The sequence below is a fragment of the Halichoerus grypus genome, chromosome 9 (genome assembly GCF_964656455.1).
Source record: "Halichoerus grypus chromosome 9, mHalGry1.hap1.1, whole genome shotgun sequence".
Taxonomy (NCBI): domain Eukaryota; kingdom Metazoa; phylum Chordata; class Mammalia; order Carnivora; family Phocidae; genus Halichoerus; species Halichoerus grypus.
This window is the reverse complement of record NC_135720.1, coordinates 68,661,372-68,674,066: the sequence shown is the minus strand read 5'-3', so window position 1 is coordinate 68,674,066 and position 12,695 is coordinate 68,661,372. Positions and strand designations below refer to the sequence as shown.

General features: G+C 38.9%; 1 protein-coding gene across 2 annotated transcripts in view; it reads right to left on the bottom strand.

Moving 5' to 3' along the window:
- The window catches only part of MDN1 (midasin AAA ATPase 1), a 158,400-nt gene that overhangs the window by 104,095 nt on the left and 41,610 nt on the right, over positions 1 to 12,695 (bottom strand). For both annotated transcript variants that reach the window (XM_078054998.1, XM_078054999.1), the window contains exons 16-20: positions 12,038 to 12,249; positions 5,505 to 5,608; positions 3,821 to 3,965; positions 3,003 to 3,099; positions 1,552 to 1,665 (exon numbers count right to left, since the gene is read on the bottom strand). In XM_078054998.1, coding sequence (XP_077911124.1) covers positions 1,552 to 1,665; positions 3,003 to 3,099; positions 3,821 to 3,965; positions 5,505 to 5,608; positions 12,038 to 12,249 — 672 coding nt within the window. The remainder of the gene's footprint in view (positions 1 to 1,551; positions 1,666 to 3,002; positions 3,100 to 3,820; positions 3,966 to 5,504; positions 5,609 to 12,037; positions 12,250 to 12,695) is intronic.

Below are 12,695 nucleotides of genomic sequence, written 5' to 3'. Positions count from 1 at the left end.
ACCACAAAATGCAAAGTAAAACATTAATATGATCCTATTTCAAAACCTTTATGTACTGTTTAGTTCTTTCTAGGCAACACAGACAAAATTAACTAAGTGATGTGCCCAGAATGAAAGCATTCGTTTTTGACAGAGCCCGTACTAGAATTCAGGTTGTCTATATAAAAGACTGTGCCCTTTCCACAAAGCATTAAAAAAAAAAACAAAAATCATGGGGTGCCTGGGTGGCTCAGTTGGTTAAGCTTCAGCTCAGGTAGAGCCCCACATCGGGTTCCCTGCTCAGCAGGGAGCCTGCTTCTCCCTCTCCCTCTGCCTGCCGCTCCCCCTGCTTGTGCTCTCTCTGTGTCTCTCTGTCAAATAAATAAATAAAATCTTAAAAAAAAAAAAAAAAAAGCCCAGAAACAGAAATAAAGGCTCAAGAGGAATGCCTGGGTGGCTCAGTTGGTTATGCATCTGCCATCGGCTCAGGTCATGATCCCAGGGTCCTGGGATTGAGTCCTGCATAGGGCTCCTTGCTCAGCGGGAGCCTGCCTCTCCCCCTGCTTGTGCGTGCATGCTGACAAATAAATAAGATCTTTAAAAAAAAATTAAAATACAAGGCACCTGGGAGGCTCAGTCGTTAAACTTCTGTCTTCAGCTCAGGTCATGATCCCAGGGTCCTGGGATCGAGCCCCGTATTGGGCTCCCTGCTCAGTGGGAAGCCTGCTTCTCCCTCTGCCGCTCCCCCTGCTTGTGCTCTCTCGCTTGCACTGTCTTTCAAATAAATAAATAAAATCTTAAAAAAATTTAAAAAATAAAACATTTTACTTTAAAGGTGTTACTTGTTGGTTTTTCTTTCTTGGGGCACCTGGATGGCTCAGTCTTTAAGTGTTTGCCTTCAGCTCAGGTCATGATCCCAGGGTCCTGGGATGGAGCCCAGCATCGGGCTCCCTGCTCCGCGGGAAGCCTGCTTCTCCCTCTCCCACTCCCCCTACTTGTGTTCCCTCTCTCGCTGTGTCTCTGTCAAATAAATAAATAAAATCTTTAAAAATATATAAAATAAAATGCTTTGCAGTTTAGAAAATGCACTCTTATAAAAAAAAAGAAGAAGAAAAAAAAAAGGTTCAAGAAAGCATCAAGCCACATGGCCAATCTGTACTTTATTCAGCTAAGCCTCAATTCTAAACCTAAATCACTCATTGTATCAACCTTTTCCTCCCTGCATCCCACGTAACTAGCATGCAAATTGCTAAAAGTAAGATTTCATCAAGACATATCAAAATACAAGCCATTTACATTCCAGGGATGCAAACTCCTGGCTATGAATACAAAAGTAATTAGGAGAGCATTATCTAATTGTTTACATATTCTCATCGATGATAATTCTTAAGCTTTCAGTGTAGCTTCATTAGGAAAATCCATGGGAATTCATAAGGTTCCAACTTTAAAATAGAAACCTTAATGATAATCCTTCTCTAGTCAGAAGCAAAAAAAGAAGTAATATATGTGCATGAGGCACACATTTTTATGTTCAGGTGAAAAATTTATAAAGAGAAACCAAAGAGAACCTACTTGATGATTCCTTGAACTGTGGTCTTATTCACACTCAGTCCTTTCAGATAATCCACAATAAGAATTTGTAAATCTTCTTTACTTTCCAATTCTTCTACATAAAGTTCTGTGAACCTGTAAGACAATGATTATTAAATAATAACAACTTTTTAGGAAGTTAATACAGCTATTCTGACAAAAAAATACAAAACACAAGGGGCGCCTGAGTGGCTCAGTCAGTTAAGCATCTGCCTTAGGCTCAGGCCATGATCCCAGGGTCCTGGGATTGAACCCCTCCTTGAGCTCCCTACTCAGCAGGGAGCCGGCTTTTCCCTCTCCCTCTGCCCCTACCCTGGGTTTTCTCTCACCGCCCCCCCAACCTCACATGCATGCTCTCAAATAAATAAAATCTTCAAAAAAAAAAAAAAATACAGGGGCGCCTGGGTGGCTCAGTCATTAAGCGTCTGCCTTAGGCTCAGATCATGATCCCAGAGTTCTGGGATCAAGCCCCGCATTGGGCTCCCTGCTCCGTAGGAAGCCTGCTTCTCCCTTACCCACTCCCCCTGCTTGTGTTCCCTCTCTCGCTGTGTCTCTGCCAAATAAATAAATAAAATCTTAAAAAAAAAAAAATTAAAAAAAAAAAACACAAGAAGTTATGTAAACTCATTTTAACTGCTTATAAAATATGAAAGCCTTTCATCTAGATACAAACTGACCATAATGAAACAGAAGAAGATAAGACCTTTATCCTTATTTTCACAGGTGTTACTATAACGGCATGTGATAGAAAAATACATACAACAACAAAAAGCACCCTCATCATCAAAAATAAAATCACTGGAGCAAAGGAAAATACAATGCTTATAGTTTATAAAATTTTCCTAAGAAGGTTTTATTATTCTTCTAATGGGAGGGAGGAATCTAATAAAATTTTAGCACTATTTTAAAATTCAAAATTCAACAAAAGGTCACCAACAAAAATAAGATCATTTATTTTTTCCAAATGCTACATACATAAAATACCAACAAAATACCTTGTTGGTGTCAGTGTTTAATGAACACTGAAAATTAAAAGGCCTTTTACAAATCACTGGCCTCATCCAAGAGGATTCAGTTCCTAAAATGCACTTATACTGTTATATGTTCTACTGTTTTATCAGTATGTGAAGGTTTTTCTGATAGCTATAAGGTTATTTGAAGGAGGAAAAAATTTTATGTTCTACAATATTTGTGAGCCACTAAGTATCATACAAATAAGCCAAAGGAAAAAATTCTCCAGTGTTCTGGAGTCCTCTGTATTCCTACCACCTAGAGAAGAGAGAGGAATATGACAAATAAGGAAGGATTCCTCTTATCAGAGATCAAGAAATTTCAAGCATGGTTATGAGGTTTGGTTATGTTAATATTATCAATCAATAAAGCGAACTTTAAAGAAAAAAAAAATCCCCAGGATTCAGGCCGTGTCCCTTCACCTGTTTCTTATTCCTGGTGGGAGATTTCTTTTGCCCACATCTGTTGCTGGGTTCATACAGGCAAATAAACGGAAGTCAGGATGACGAACCAGTGGTTCTGTTAAGAGAAAATTATAAATTCTCAACTGGTAACATCAAGTGATCAGCCACAGGTGCCCAGGGGAAGACTATCTAACTCCACAGAACCTCAGGCCAGGAAACCCTGCCTCAGACTCAGCGGGTTTGGTGCTGGCTGCTCAAACAATCCTTGCTTTTTCTGAAACCCCACTGAAACCAATTTCTAGACCTATGTACCAACTTAATCTTATGCTGCCCTTCCACTACCTTTTAAGGTATAGCTATTCATTATTATTTATATTTTATCACCTATTCACCAGCATATATTTTGTCACTCAGTGTGCATGTCTACTGTCTACTACCCAAGTAACTTAAAATTCTTACTCTTTGCACTCCCAATGCCACCTAACTTGGCAGAAAATTAGTACTATGGAATGAACACTTGGAGGACTATGTAATCCACCTAACCAAAAGAATCTTACTCTAAAGAGGCCAAAACGGGGCGCCTGGGTGGCTCAGTCATTAAGCGTCTGCCTTCGGCTCAGATCATGATCCCAGGGTCCTGGGATCAAGCCCCGCATCGGGCTCCCTGCTCAGCGGGAAGCCTGCTTCTCCCTCTCCCACTCCCCCTGCTTGTGTTCCCTCTCTCGCTGTCTCTCTGTCAAATAAATAAATAAATAATCTAAAAAATAAATAAATAAACAAATAAAGAGGCCAAAAGGCCTGGCACCAAATCAAACCTCAATGGGATCAAGTGCTACCTGTGTCTCCTCGATCCAGCAACACCAGGGAGCCAGAAGAACCTTCAAGTAAACCACTGAGACATTCTAATGTTTCTGGAGCAGCCAGATTAATCTCATCCAACAAGATCCACTCTCCCTTCTTTATGGCCTGAGATAGTGTACCCTAAAAGAAGAGAAAGTAAACTGTTAAAAATCCATTGCAAATAAAGATACACTCACCAAGAGCAGTTATGTAAGCAGGTTTAGAAACAAGAAGTGAGGACAAACCTTGTGCTTGAAGAGCTTTCACCCTCAATGCCAAATGCCTGCCAGCTAGTTGTAAGAGCTAAGGCCAAGTAAACATTTTTAAATGTCCAGAAGGGTCAAGAGAATATCTTTGAGCCTAACAGAGGGGTGCAACAAACTAAATCATCTCAGTAGACAGATGGTCAGGTAACTAATAACTTATAATGTATTTAGATGTTTATAAGTACCCATATGGTTATTAAAAGCATCCAAAATAAATAGGTGATGAATATGCAAAGATGAGATAAATGACTAAATCAATAGAGTGCCGTGGTTGTTAAATACATAGCCTTTCACATTTGCTGGAGAAAATCAAACTAAATCTTTCCTCCTCTTCACTGATTTATCTCTTCAAGTTCTATTTCCAAGAGCACTGAAAAATCTTAAAATCCACTCAGTTGACATATCAAAAACTAAATTGTTTTATTATTAAATGGCTTTATACTTTTGTTTTCATGATGATCCTATCAGAATCTTCTATAAACTTAATTGAAAATAAAACAGAACAAATGTATTGAATTCCAGCATAATGCCAAGTCATGAAATAGGTATAAACCCTATTTTGAGAGCACTTGACATCCTAATTGGTTATTTTAAAAATAATCCTATTAAGATTAAGCATTGATGACCAAATTTCTCACACTGATGGACATGATCCAGTGACCTTCTTGCTCACCAAAACACCACCTCAAACAAGAGTCCTACCTCCTTTTAGGGTGTAGTCTAAAGTATGTCACAGAAACAATTTTTTAAAATAAGAATTTAAAAAGCTTAAGTCATGAAAATTTAATTAAGTTGGTTCTTTCCACAGGGTGAGAGGACAGAAAACAGTAGAGCTACCCATTTGCTGGAATAGAAAGTGAGGCCTTGGGGTGCCTGGGTAGCTCAGTCATTAAGTGTCTGCCTTCGGCTCAAGTCATGATCCCAGGGTCCTGGGATCGAGCCCCACATCAGGCTCCTGGGATCGAGCCCCACATCAGGCTCCCTGCTCGGCAGGAAGCCTGCTTCTCCCTCTCCCACTCCCCCTGCTTGTGTTCCTGCTCTTGCTATCTCTCTGTCAAATAAATAAATAAAATCTTAAAAAAAAAAAAAAAAAAAAGAAAGAAAGAAAGAAAGTGAGGCCTCAAGTGAATAGATCCAAATCTATCCCCCCAATCCCTTACCATGAAACAGAGTTCACTAACTGTCCTCAACTACAACTTTAAAAATAATGGTGCTAATCAAGGCCTTATAATTTCCATAAAGGACATTTTTCAGAAATCTTCCCCCCCGAAGTATTATTTCATTAGTGTTTATTAAGTTAAACACCAAGCACTAAAAATATCAACATTAAGAGAATACAAAATAGTAGCCTGCCTAAACTTGCATTTTGCATCAAATCAACATTCCTTTAACCTAAATAACTGAACCAAAATACCTCTACAAATGCAAACAATAGAGCATTTTCAGTCATTTTCATCTGTTGTTGAGCATGGTTGAGTCTAAGACCAAATGCTTCCCATTTCTCTTTTAGGAGTAACCCTAGAAAAGAATAAAGACAAGAATTTAACATACATTTTAGGTTGTAATACATAGAACTTAAACACAAACAAACAAAACTCACATAAAAATCAAACATCTTAGATGTATAAAAAAATAAATCCAAATACTTATATACTGTTATGTGTCAGCCACTATAGTAATCAGTTCATTTATATGCATATGTACATTAGCTAATTCTTTCACCCCTCACAACAGCCGTTTGAAGTAGGTATCCTTTTCCCCATTTTATGGAGGAGGAAGCACAGAGAAGATAACTAAGCTACCAAAAGCCCCTTGGCTGTAGAATCCAGCTTTTTGGAAATAACTTATTTTCTAAGGAAATGTGACTTATTGACCAGTAAGTGGTACCTGTACATCAATATTACCAACCATGTTTTTATGGAAATCATGCCTAAAATCACAAGAACAGCAGTATTTCAGAATTAGTCATCTTTGCCCTAAGTCTAGAAAGCTCCAATTTATATGGCTTCATTCTTCCCCACACTCTTCTTCTAATTCTTTAAGGGAATCCAAGTTTGTCTGCCTGATGCACAGCAAAGCCAATCGCGGAGACACCAAGTGTGCAGCAAGGATTTATTCAAAAGGCAGCTGAATGAGGAGACTCTGGACAAGCAAGCCTCAAATCCGCCCTTCCCGAAGAAAGAGAGTCATATTTACAGGCAAGCTAAAACAGGTCTGGGTAAAATGTTGTATCTGTGGTTTTAGTCTGCAGCTGCGCTTATTATTGGTCCCATTAACCCCTCGGTTACCAGTTTCAATCCCCACTGTCTTTTTTTTTTTTTTTAGATTTTATTTATTTGAGAAAGAGCAAGAGTAAGAGAACACAAGCAGGAGGAGTGACAGAGGGAAAAACAGACTCCCCACTGAGCAGGGAGTCCAACATAGGGCTCGATCCCAGGACCATAGGACCATGACCTGAACCAAAGGCAAGTGCTTAACCGACTGAGCCACCCAGGAGCCCCACCTCCCTGAATGTCTTTGATCATGATTCATTCTTGAGGGAATTGGGACGACAACAGCTCTAGCTACTTCTGCCTGAAACAGGGTGCAGTTTTGGGGTTTGAGGAATAAAACAACTTCGTGCCTTCTTGGAACTATTCCCTGGTACTTGGCTTAACATGTACCTTCTGCTTGACCAAAACAGTAGTTTCTTCTTTGGTTGTTTGGAGCAACATCGGAAAGCTGACATATACAGCAACTAGACAAGCTACTAAAAGCAGCTGAAGTCCTTTATTTCCATGCAGCTAATACACTTCATCAAAAACAAGGAGCTTTACAATCTGGGAAAGAGTTGTATACCCAACACTCTTTCTTGTCACTCCATCTCATTTTTCTGCTGTGGCTGACGACTGCATTATCACCAGTCAGTTCTTTCACAGCGATGCTCGGAAGTTCTAGACGTTTGCTGAATTTGTCGCTGGTACTGGAAGTAGTCTCAAACACAACTGACTGGATTCTATTGAATCTCCTCATTCCTGTAAAAGCCAGCTGCCTGATCTAAGTCTTCGATATAAACTGGTTTTTCTTCAAAGCCAAATGGCATTAGTTCACTTGTAGGGGTTGGCTTGTGACACCAATGACACTAGTAAGAAGGTGAATGCAGGAAATATTTAATTCTGGAGAAGAACACTCATATTATAGCAGGTGGATCCTGGAGTGCTGACACAGCACCTCCTACAATGACCAGGTGGGTTCAATCAGCTTCAGTGGCCACTACCTGGGTACACCTCTCTGGTCTGTTTTTCTGCATGTCCATATATAGATCCTGTGCAGGTAAAAAGCAGGAAATCTGGCCACTGTTCTTTTCCTCTATTAGAGACACAGCTGTTCTTACAGTGACATTTCAAGCATGTACAAACACCATCACCTGGTGTCGAGTCTTTACTGCTTGTGGATTCAACCTGCTGTAAAGTATATAGCAAATCAGTAACCTCAAGTAATCACACTCATCTGTTAGTCTGTCTCCTGAAAAACACCTTAAGGTCTGTCGGGGTGGGGCACATGGGTGGCACAGTCGGTTAAGCGGCCAACTCTTGGTTTCAGCTCAGGTCATGATCTGTCAGGGTCATGAGATCGAGCCCCAGGTTGGGCTCTGCACTCAGCACGGAGTCTGCTTAAGACTCTCTCTCCTTCTGCCCCTCCCCCCATGCTCACTTGCTCCCTCTCTCTAAAAATAAAACCTTAAAAAAAAAAAAAAATCTGTCAGGGCTCACAAGAATAGTTAGCAAATTTTTGTTCCAAAGATGGTGGATGAAATCGGTGCCCAAGGTGTGCCACCATCCAAGGTTTGGGTGATCCTGGCTCTCAGGTGTTTTTGTCTTTCGTTCTCTAAGGTCAAAAGTTCCCTTTCCTTCCAACTAGCCCCATGAGCATGTACCAGGAAAGGGCTTCAGGATAGTGAAGCCATTATGTATGGGTATAAATTAACATTTTCCCCTTTTGACAAGAATATTTTTCTTAGAAAAACATCACAATTCAACATTGTTTCTTCTTAGCCTGAGTTTAATTGTTCTGGACCTTAGGTAAGAAGTTTGCTCCATATTTCATAAACCAGTCTTAGTCTTGAGAATAGGTCAGTTCTGTTAAACAGCTGTCTTAGCTCAGGAGGCAGTCCTGCAGGTGGGCTCTCAAAGTTAGGCCTGGTAAGGCTGCTAGGTAAGCAAGGTATCTGTAAGCAAGGTATCAAGCTGATATTTCCAAAGGGCTTTATCAGCTCCAAAAACTCAACCTACTTCCTTAAAGCCATCTGGTCACATTTGAGTCTATGCATTTCACCCTCAAATATGACATTCCAGTCAAAGCCTTGGTAATATAACCAATGTTTCCAGTGGTGTCCTGTTACAAGGAGAACAGATTCTTAGAGAACTTTTGCTAATAACTATAATTGCCATGAAAATATAAGAACTTTCACTGAGACTTTCTGAATTCTGGAGAAAAAAATAAATGTTTCATATTTGTTTACAAAGGAATATTGTATTAAATTTCTGTGAGTCATAGCTTAAGAGAAAAAGTTTCCTTAAATCCAGAAGAGCAAACATTAGAGAGCCAACAATATGTCAAACAAAAGTCATAAAAAAATAATCATTTTTCTCAATTCTTTTATTCCCATGTTATTCTACTTGAATCCAGCTTTTTCATTAGTTCCAGCAATTTTTACCTAGTTCAGTTTTATGATCTTAAAGGCATCAAAAAACTATTTGTCAAAAGTCCTTTCCATGAATTGCCTTGAAGCTGAAACATATTTGCAAGATTAGAGTAAAACAGTAACTATAAATGACAAAAGACTAAAAAATGGCCATGGTTAAAGATCTGATCAGAGTTCATTATAATGCAGCTGACAGGGAAATTTGTTATTAGTGGGGCACACAACATTTTAATAATTAGAATTACAAGTGATGACACTGTACTAGGATATATTAAAATCTTATAACCTAGGAAGGTTTATCGTCACTTATTTGACAATGCTTCCCATGTAGTGACATATAAAATAAGCCTAATTAGTAAAAAAGACTTTATTCAGAAGTTGAACTTTGGGAAGTTTGTCAGAAGTATCAGGAAGTTTTGAAGCATATGCCAAAACAGGATTACAGATCATTACAAAACCTAATTACCTATCTAGCCAAGGCAGCAATAGAGATTCTAAAGGCAAATACAGAGGGTTACAGAGTTGTTAGCAACACTTAGAGGACTTCTAATATTGAGAAGATTCAACTTTCTTAAGTAATCAAGGACCTAATAGAGACAAAACATAGAAATTTTGTTTTTCTAAGCAGATCACATTTAAGATAAAGAAAAACCTTTGTTTACAATTTCTTATTAGATCAATAATCTAAGGAAACTACTATTTTAACATGAAAACCTAACTCCAATTTTATGCCAGTATACTTCCGATATTAACTTACTCATTCCAACAAGATGAATTCCTTAAAAATTCATGAAGTCCCTTCCTTTTTCCTCCCTGTCATCTCCCATGTTGATATATACTTATCGGGATGAGGACATCCAGGGCACAGCGTGGATCTGATTTCTTGTGGTGGGTGGCAGTGATGTGCTGACCAGCATCTCCATCAGAAATGAAGGGCTCTCAGCTATAGGGGCACTGCCAACAGTCCTCAACTCTGAGATGCCATCAGGGACTGCCTCGACTGAAGACAGCTCTCTTGCCAAGGACATGCCCTCTTCCCAGGTGGTCACATCCAATGACTATTATGAAAGTCCAGCCCCAATTTTGCCCAAATTTAGGATGGTTCTGAAGGATAATCCAAATCTGTAACTCCTCAGAGAATCAGCTAAGGCTTCTTTTGATACTGTTTCACTGCTCAATTTCTGCCTAATCTTGCTGTCTTACTCTCTTCTCTTCCCCAGGTGTTGATCACTCCCTAATAAACTTCACATACTAATATCCATAATCTTAGTGCCTACCATGCACAAAATTCCTTTCCAAAGATTCCCTTGTCACAAACCTTCTACAACTTTCCTTTTTACATTCACATTTTGTCTTCAATTTTCCCTCTTTAAATAACCAGTCTCACTTTCCTTGCATACAGAGTTGTTTCCTTTATCATTTTCAGTAATTCTATGTATTAGAACTTTTAACTCTTAGAAACCTTAAATTTCTAGTAAAAACGAAGTAGTAACTACTTGTGAACTGTTTGTTGTACCGGCATTCTTTAGATTGGTGAATTTATGACATTAAAGAATTTTTAGAAATATATGCCTTATCTCAGCATGGCACAAAACATGTTTACTAACAAACCCAAATATCTTTAGTTTCTCTGTAATAAGAGGCCAAAATCAGATAAACCTATGTTTAGTAATGTTTTATCTTATTTAGAAACAATCTAGCTATTTAGAGACATCATTTAACTTAGTAAAACTTTAAAGTTTTAGGTTATCAAAGATTTTGAAAGCTACTGAAAAGTTTACCTGTAAACCTTTTTATCTTATTTACATTTGTTTGTTCTGAACAGTTATATTTAGATTACCCATAAAAACTTTAAAAGACAAAGTCATTCGCCCAAGCTATATATATATATATTTTTAAAAAGTTATATCAACTTATTTGACTTAAGTAAATCCAGGCAGAATAAGAGTAATACTGATAATTCTAAAGACATATCTATTTTAATTGAACCAACAACCTAAAATTAACTTTACCGAATATTTTTTCAGATCATGTGAACCTGAAAAACTTGGGTTAGTTTCTGAGTTTTAGAATGCCCAACTCTCATAAGTACTTGCCTTCAAACTAACTTAAACAGTGCTCCTTTACAAACTAATTTTAGCAATACTATCCAGAGGTGGAGAAAATATCTCTTATTTACAACATACATGAACACGTATACGAATACACAAACAAGATACAAACAAAATATTACAGAACAAATCCAATTGAGAGATGGTATTATAATTTATGGATTCATTAACTGATCATTGTTATCCGGAGTCTAATGAACATTATGGCCAAGCAGTGTTGCAAAAAAAAATCATCCTTTTTTCTTTCATAAGTTCGTAACTAAACACTGCCCAATTTTGAAGAATATAGCCCAAAGGGCTGCGTTCAGGAATCAAATTGTCATTTCCCATTTTCCAATTAGAAATCCCAACAAAAGCTGCAGCAACAAACCAAATGAAGCTCCGAATGCCTATGTGAGCACTGGTTCCTCCCTAAAAGTCGGGGCTTCACCAACTGAACCAAACGGCTTCCTAGTCAACCTTTTCCTAATCAAGCAAGAAAAGGAGGCTAAGAGAGCCAAGCCAAATGGGAGGAAGAAATAAGCTCACCAAGACAGATCTGTCCAAACCAAAAACCATTTCCTTGCCACAACAGCTAAATTAAGCACGGAGGGCTGGCAGCACCCAGTAAGGGTGGGGCCTCAGGGACAATTCCTAGGACAAGGAGCCTAAGCAGCTGCTTGAACTTGTCACCAAATTCTCGCTATCAGCTGGCGGCTCATGAACCACTGGCAAAAAGATCCTGGCTGGCTCACCAAATTGGTAACTAAACCCAAGTTCATGTGCCTGACACAGCAAAGCCAACTGAGTATGTAGCAAGGAAAGGGGTTTACTCAGGAGGCAGCCAAGGGGCACCTGGCTGGCTGTCTGTAGAGCACATGACTCTTGATCTCGGGGTTGTAGGTCCAAGCCCCACTTGGGGTGTAGATTATTTAAAAATAAAATATTAAAAAAAAAAGAGAGGCAGCCAAACAAGGTGATGGGCTAATAAGCCTCAAATCTGCCTTGCAGGAGAGCAGAGTCAGGGATGTTTAAGGGAAAACATTGCAGCCTCATTTATTAGTCTGCAGCTGTGCTTATTAGTCATGCTAACCCTTTGGTCACTGGTTTCAATTCTGCTAATCAAGCCCCAGCCTCATGGCCTCCCACTAGCAGTATAGGTCCTATTCTTACCAGTTTCACTTTCTTTTCCATCCTTGTTGACAGCCGACTTGTGAACATGCTGCATTAGTCTGAGGAGATCATGCCACCGTTTCTGCCTATAACAAGTCTGAATGTGCCCCAAGAATGTAAAGTTTTGCTTTTTGGAAAATGTCTGGGCAAAGAGTTCTTCAAATGCCTCCCGTAAGGGCAGCCAAATAAGCTTATGATCCACCGGTTTGTAACTGAAACAAAAGGTAAATGTAATTCACAAACTTCTGAAGCTAACAGAAATTAGAAATCATGTATTAGAATATAGGAACAGGTCTAAGATTTCATTTATTCAAAATCAGGAATAATACCAAAATACTTTTTGAAAAATCTGTTAAAGTTTTATTTTTGGTTTTTTTTTTAAAGATCTATTTATTTAAGAGAGAGAGCGAGAGAGCAGGGGGAGAGGGGGAGGGAGAGAAATCCTCAAGCAGACTCCCTGCTGAACAAGGAGCCCAACACGGGGCTCAAGCCCAGGACCCTAAGATCATGACCTGAGCCAAAATCAAGAGTTGGCCACTAAACCAACTGAGCCATCCAGGCGCCCTGATGTTAAAGTTTTAAGTTATTATCTATTTCCTTCACTCTCAGTGTTTGAAGGGCCTATACTAAAGGTAAAAACTAGTATTAGATAAATAGT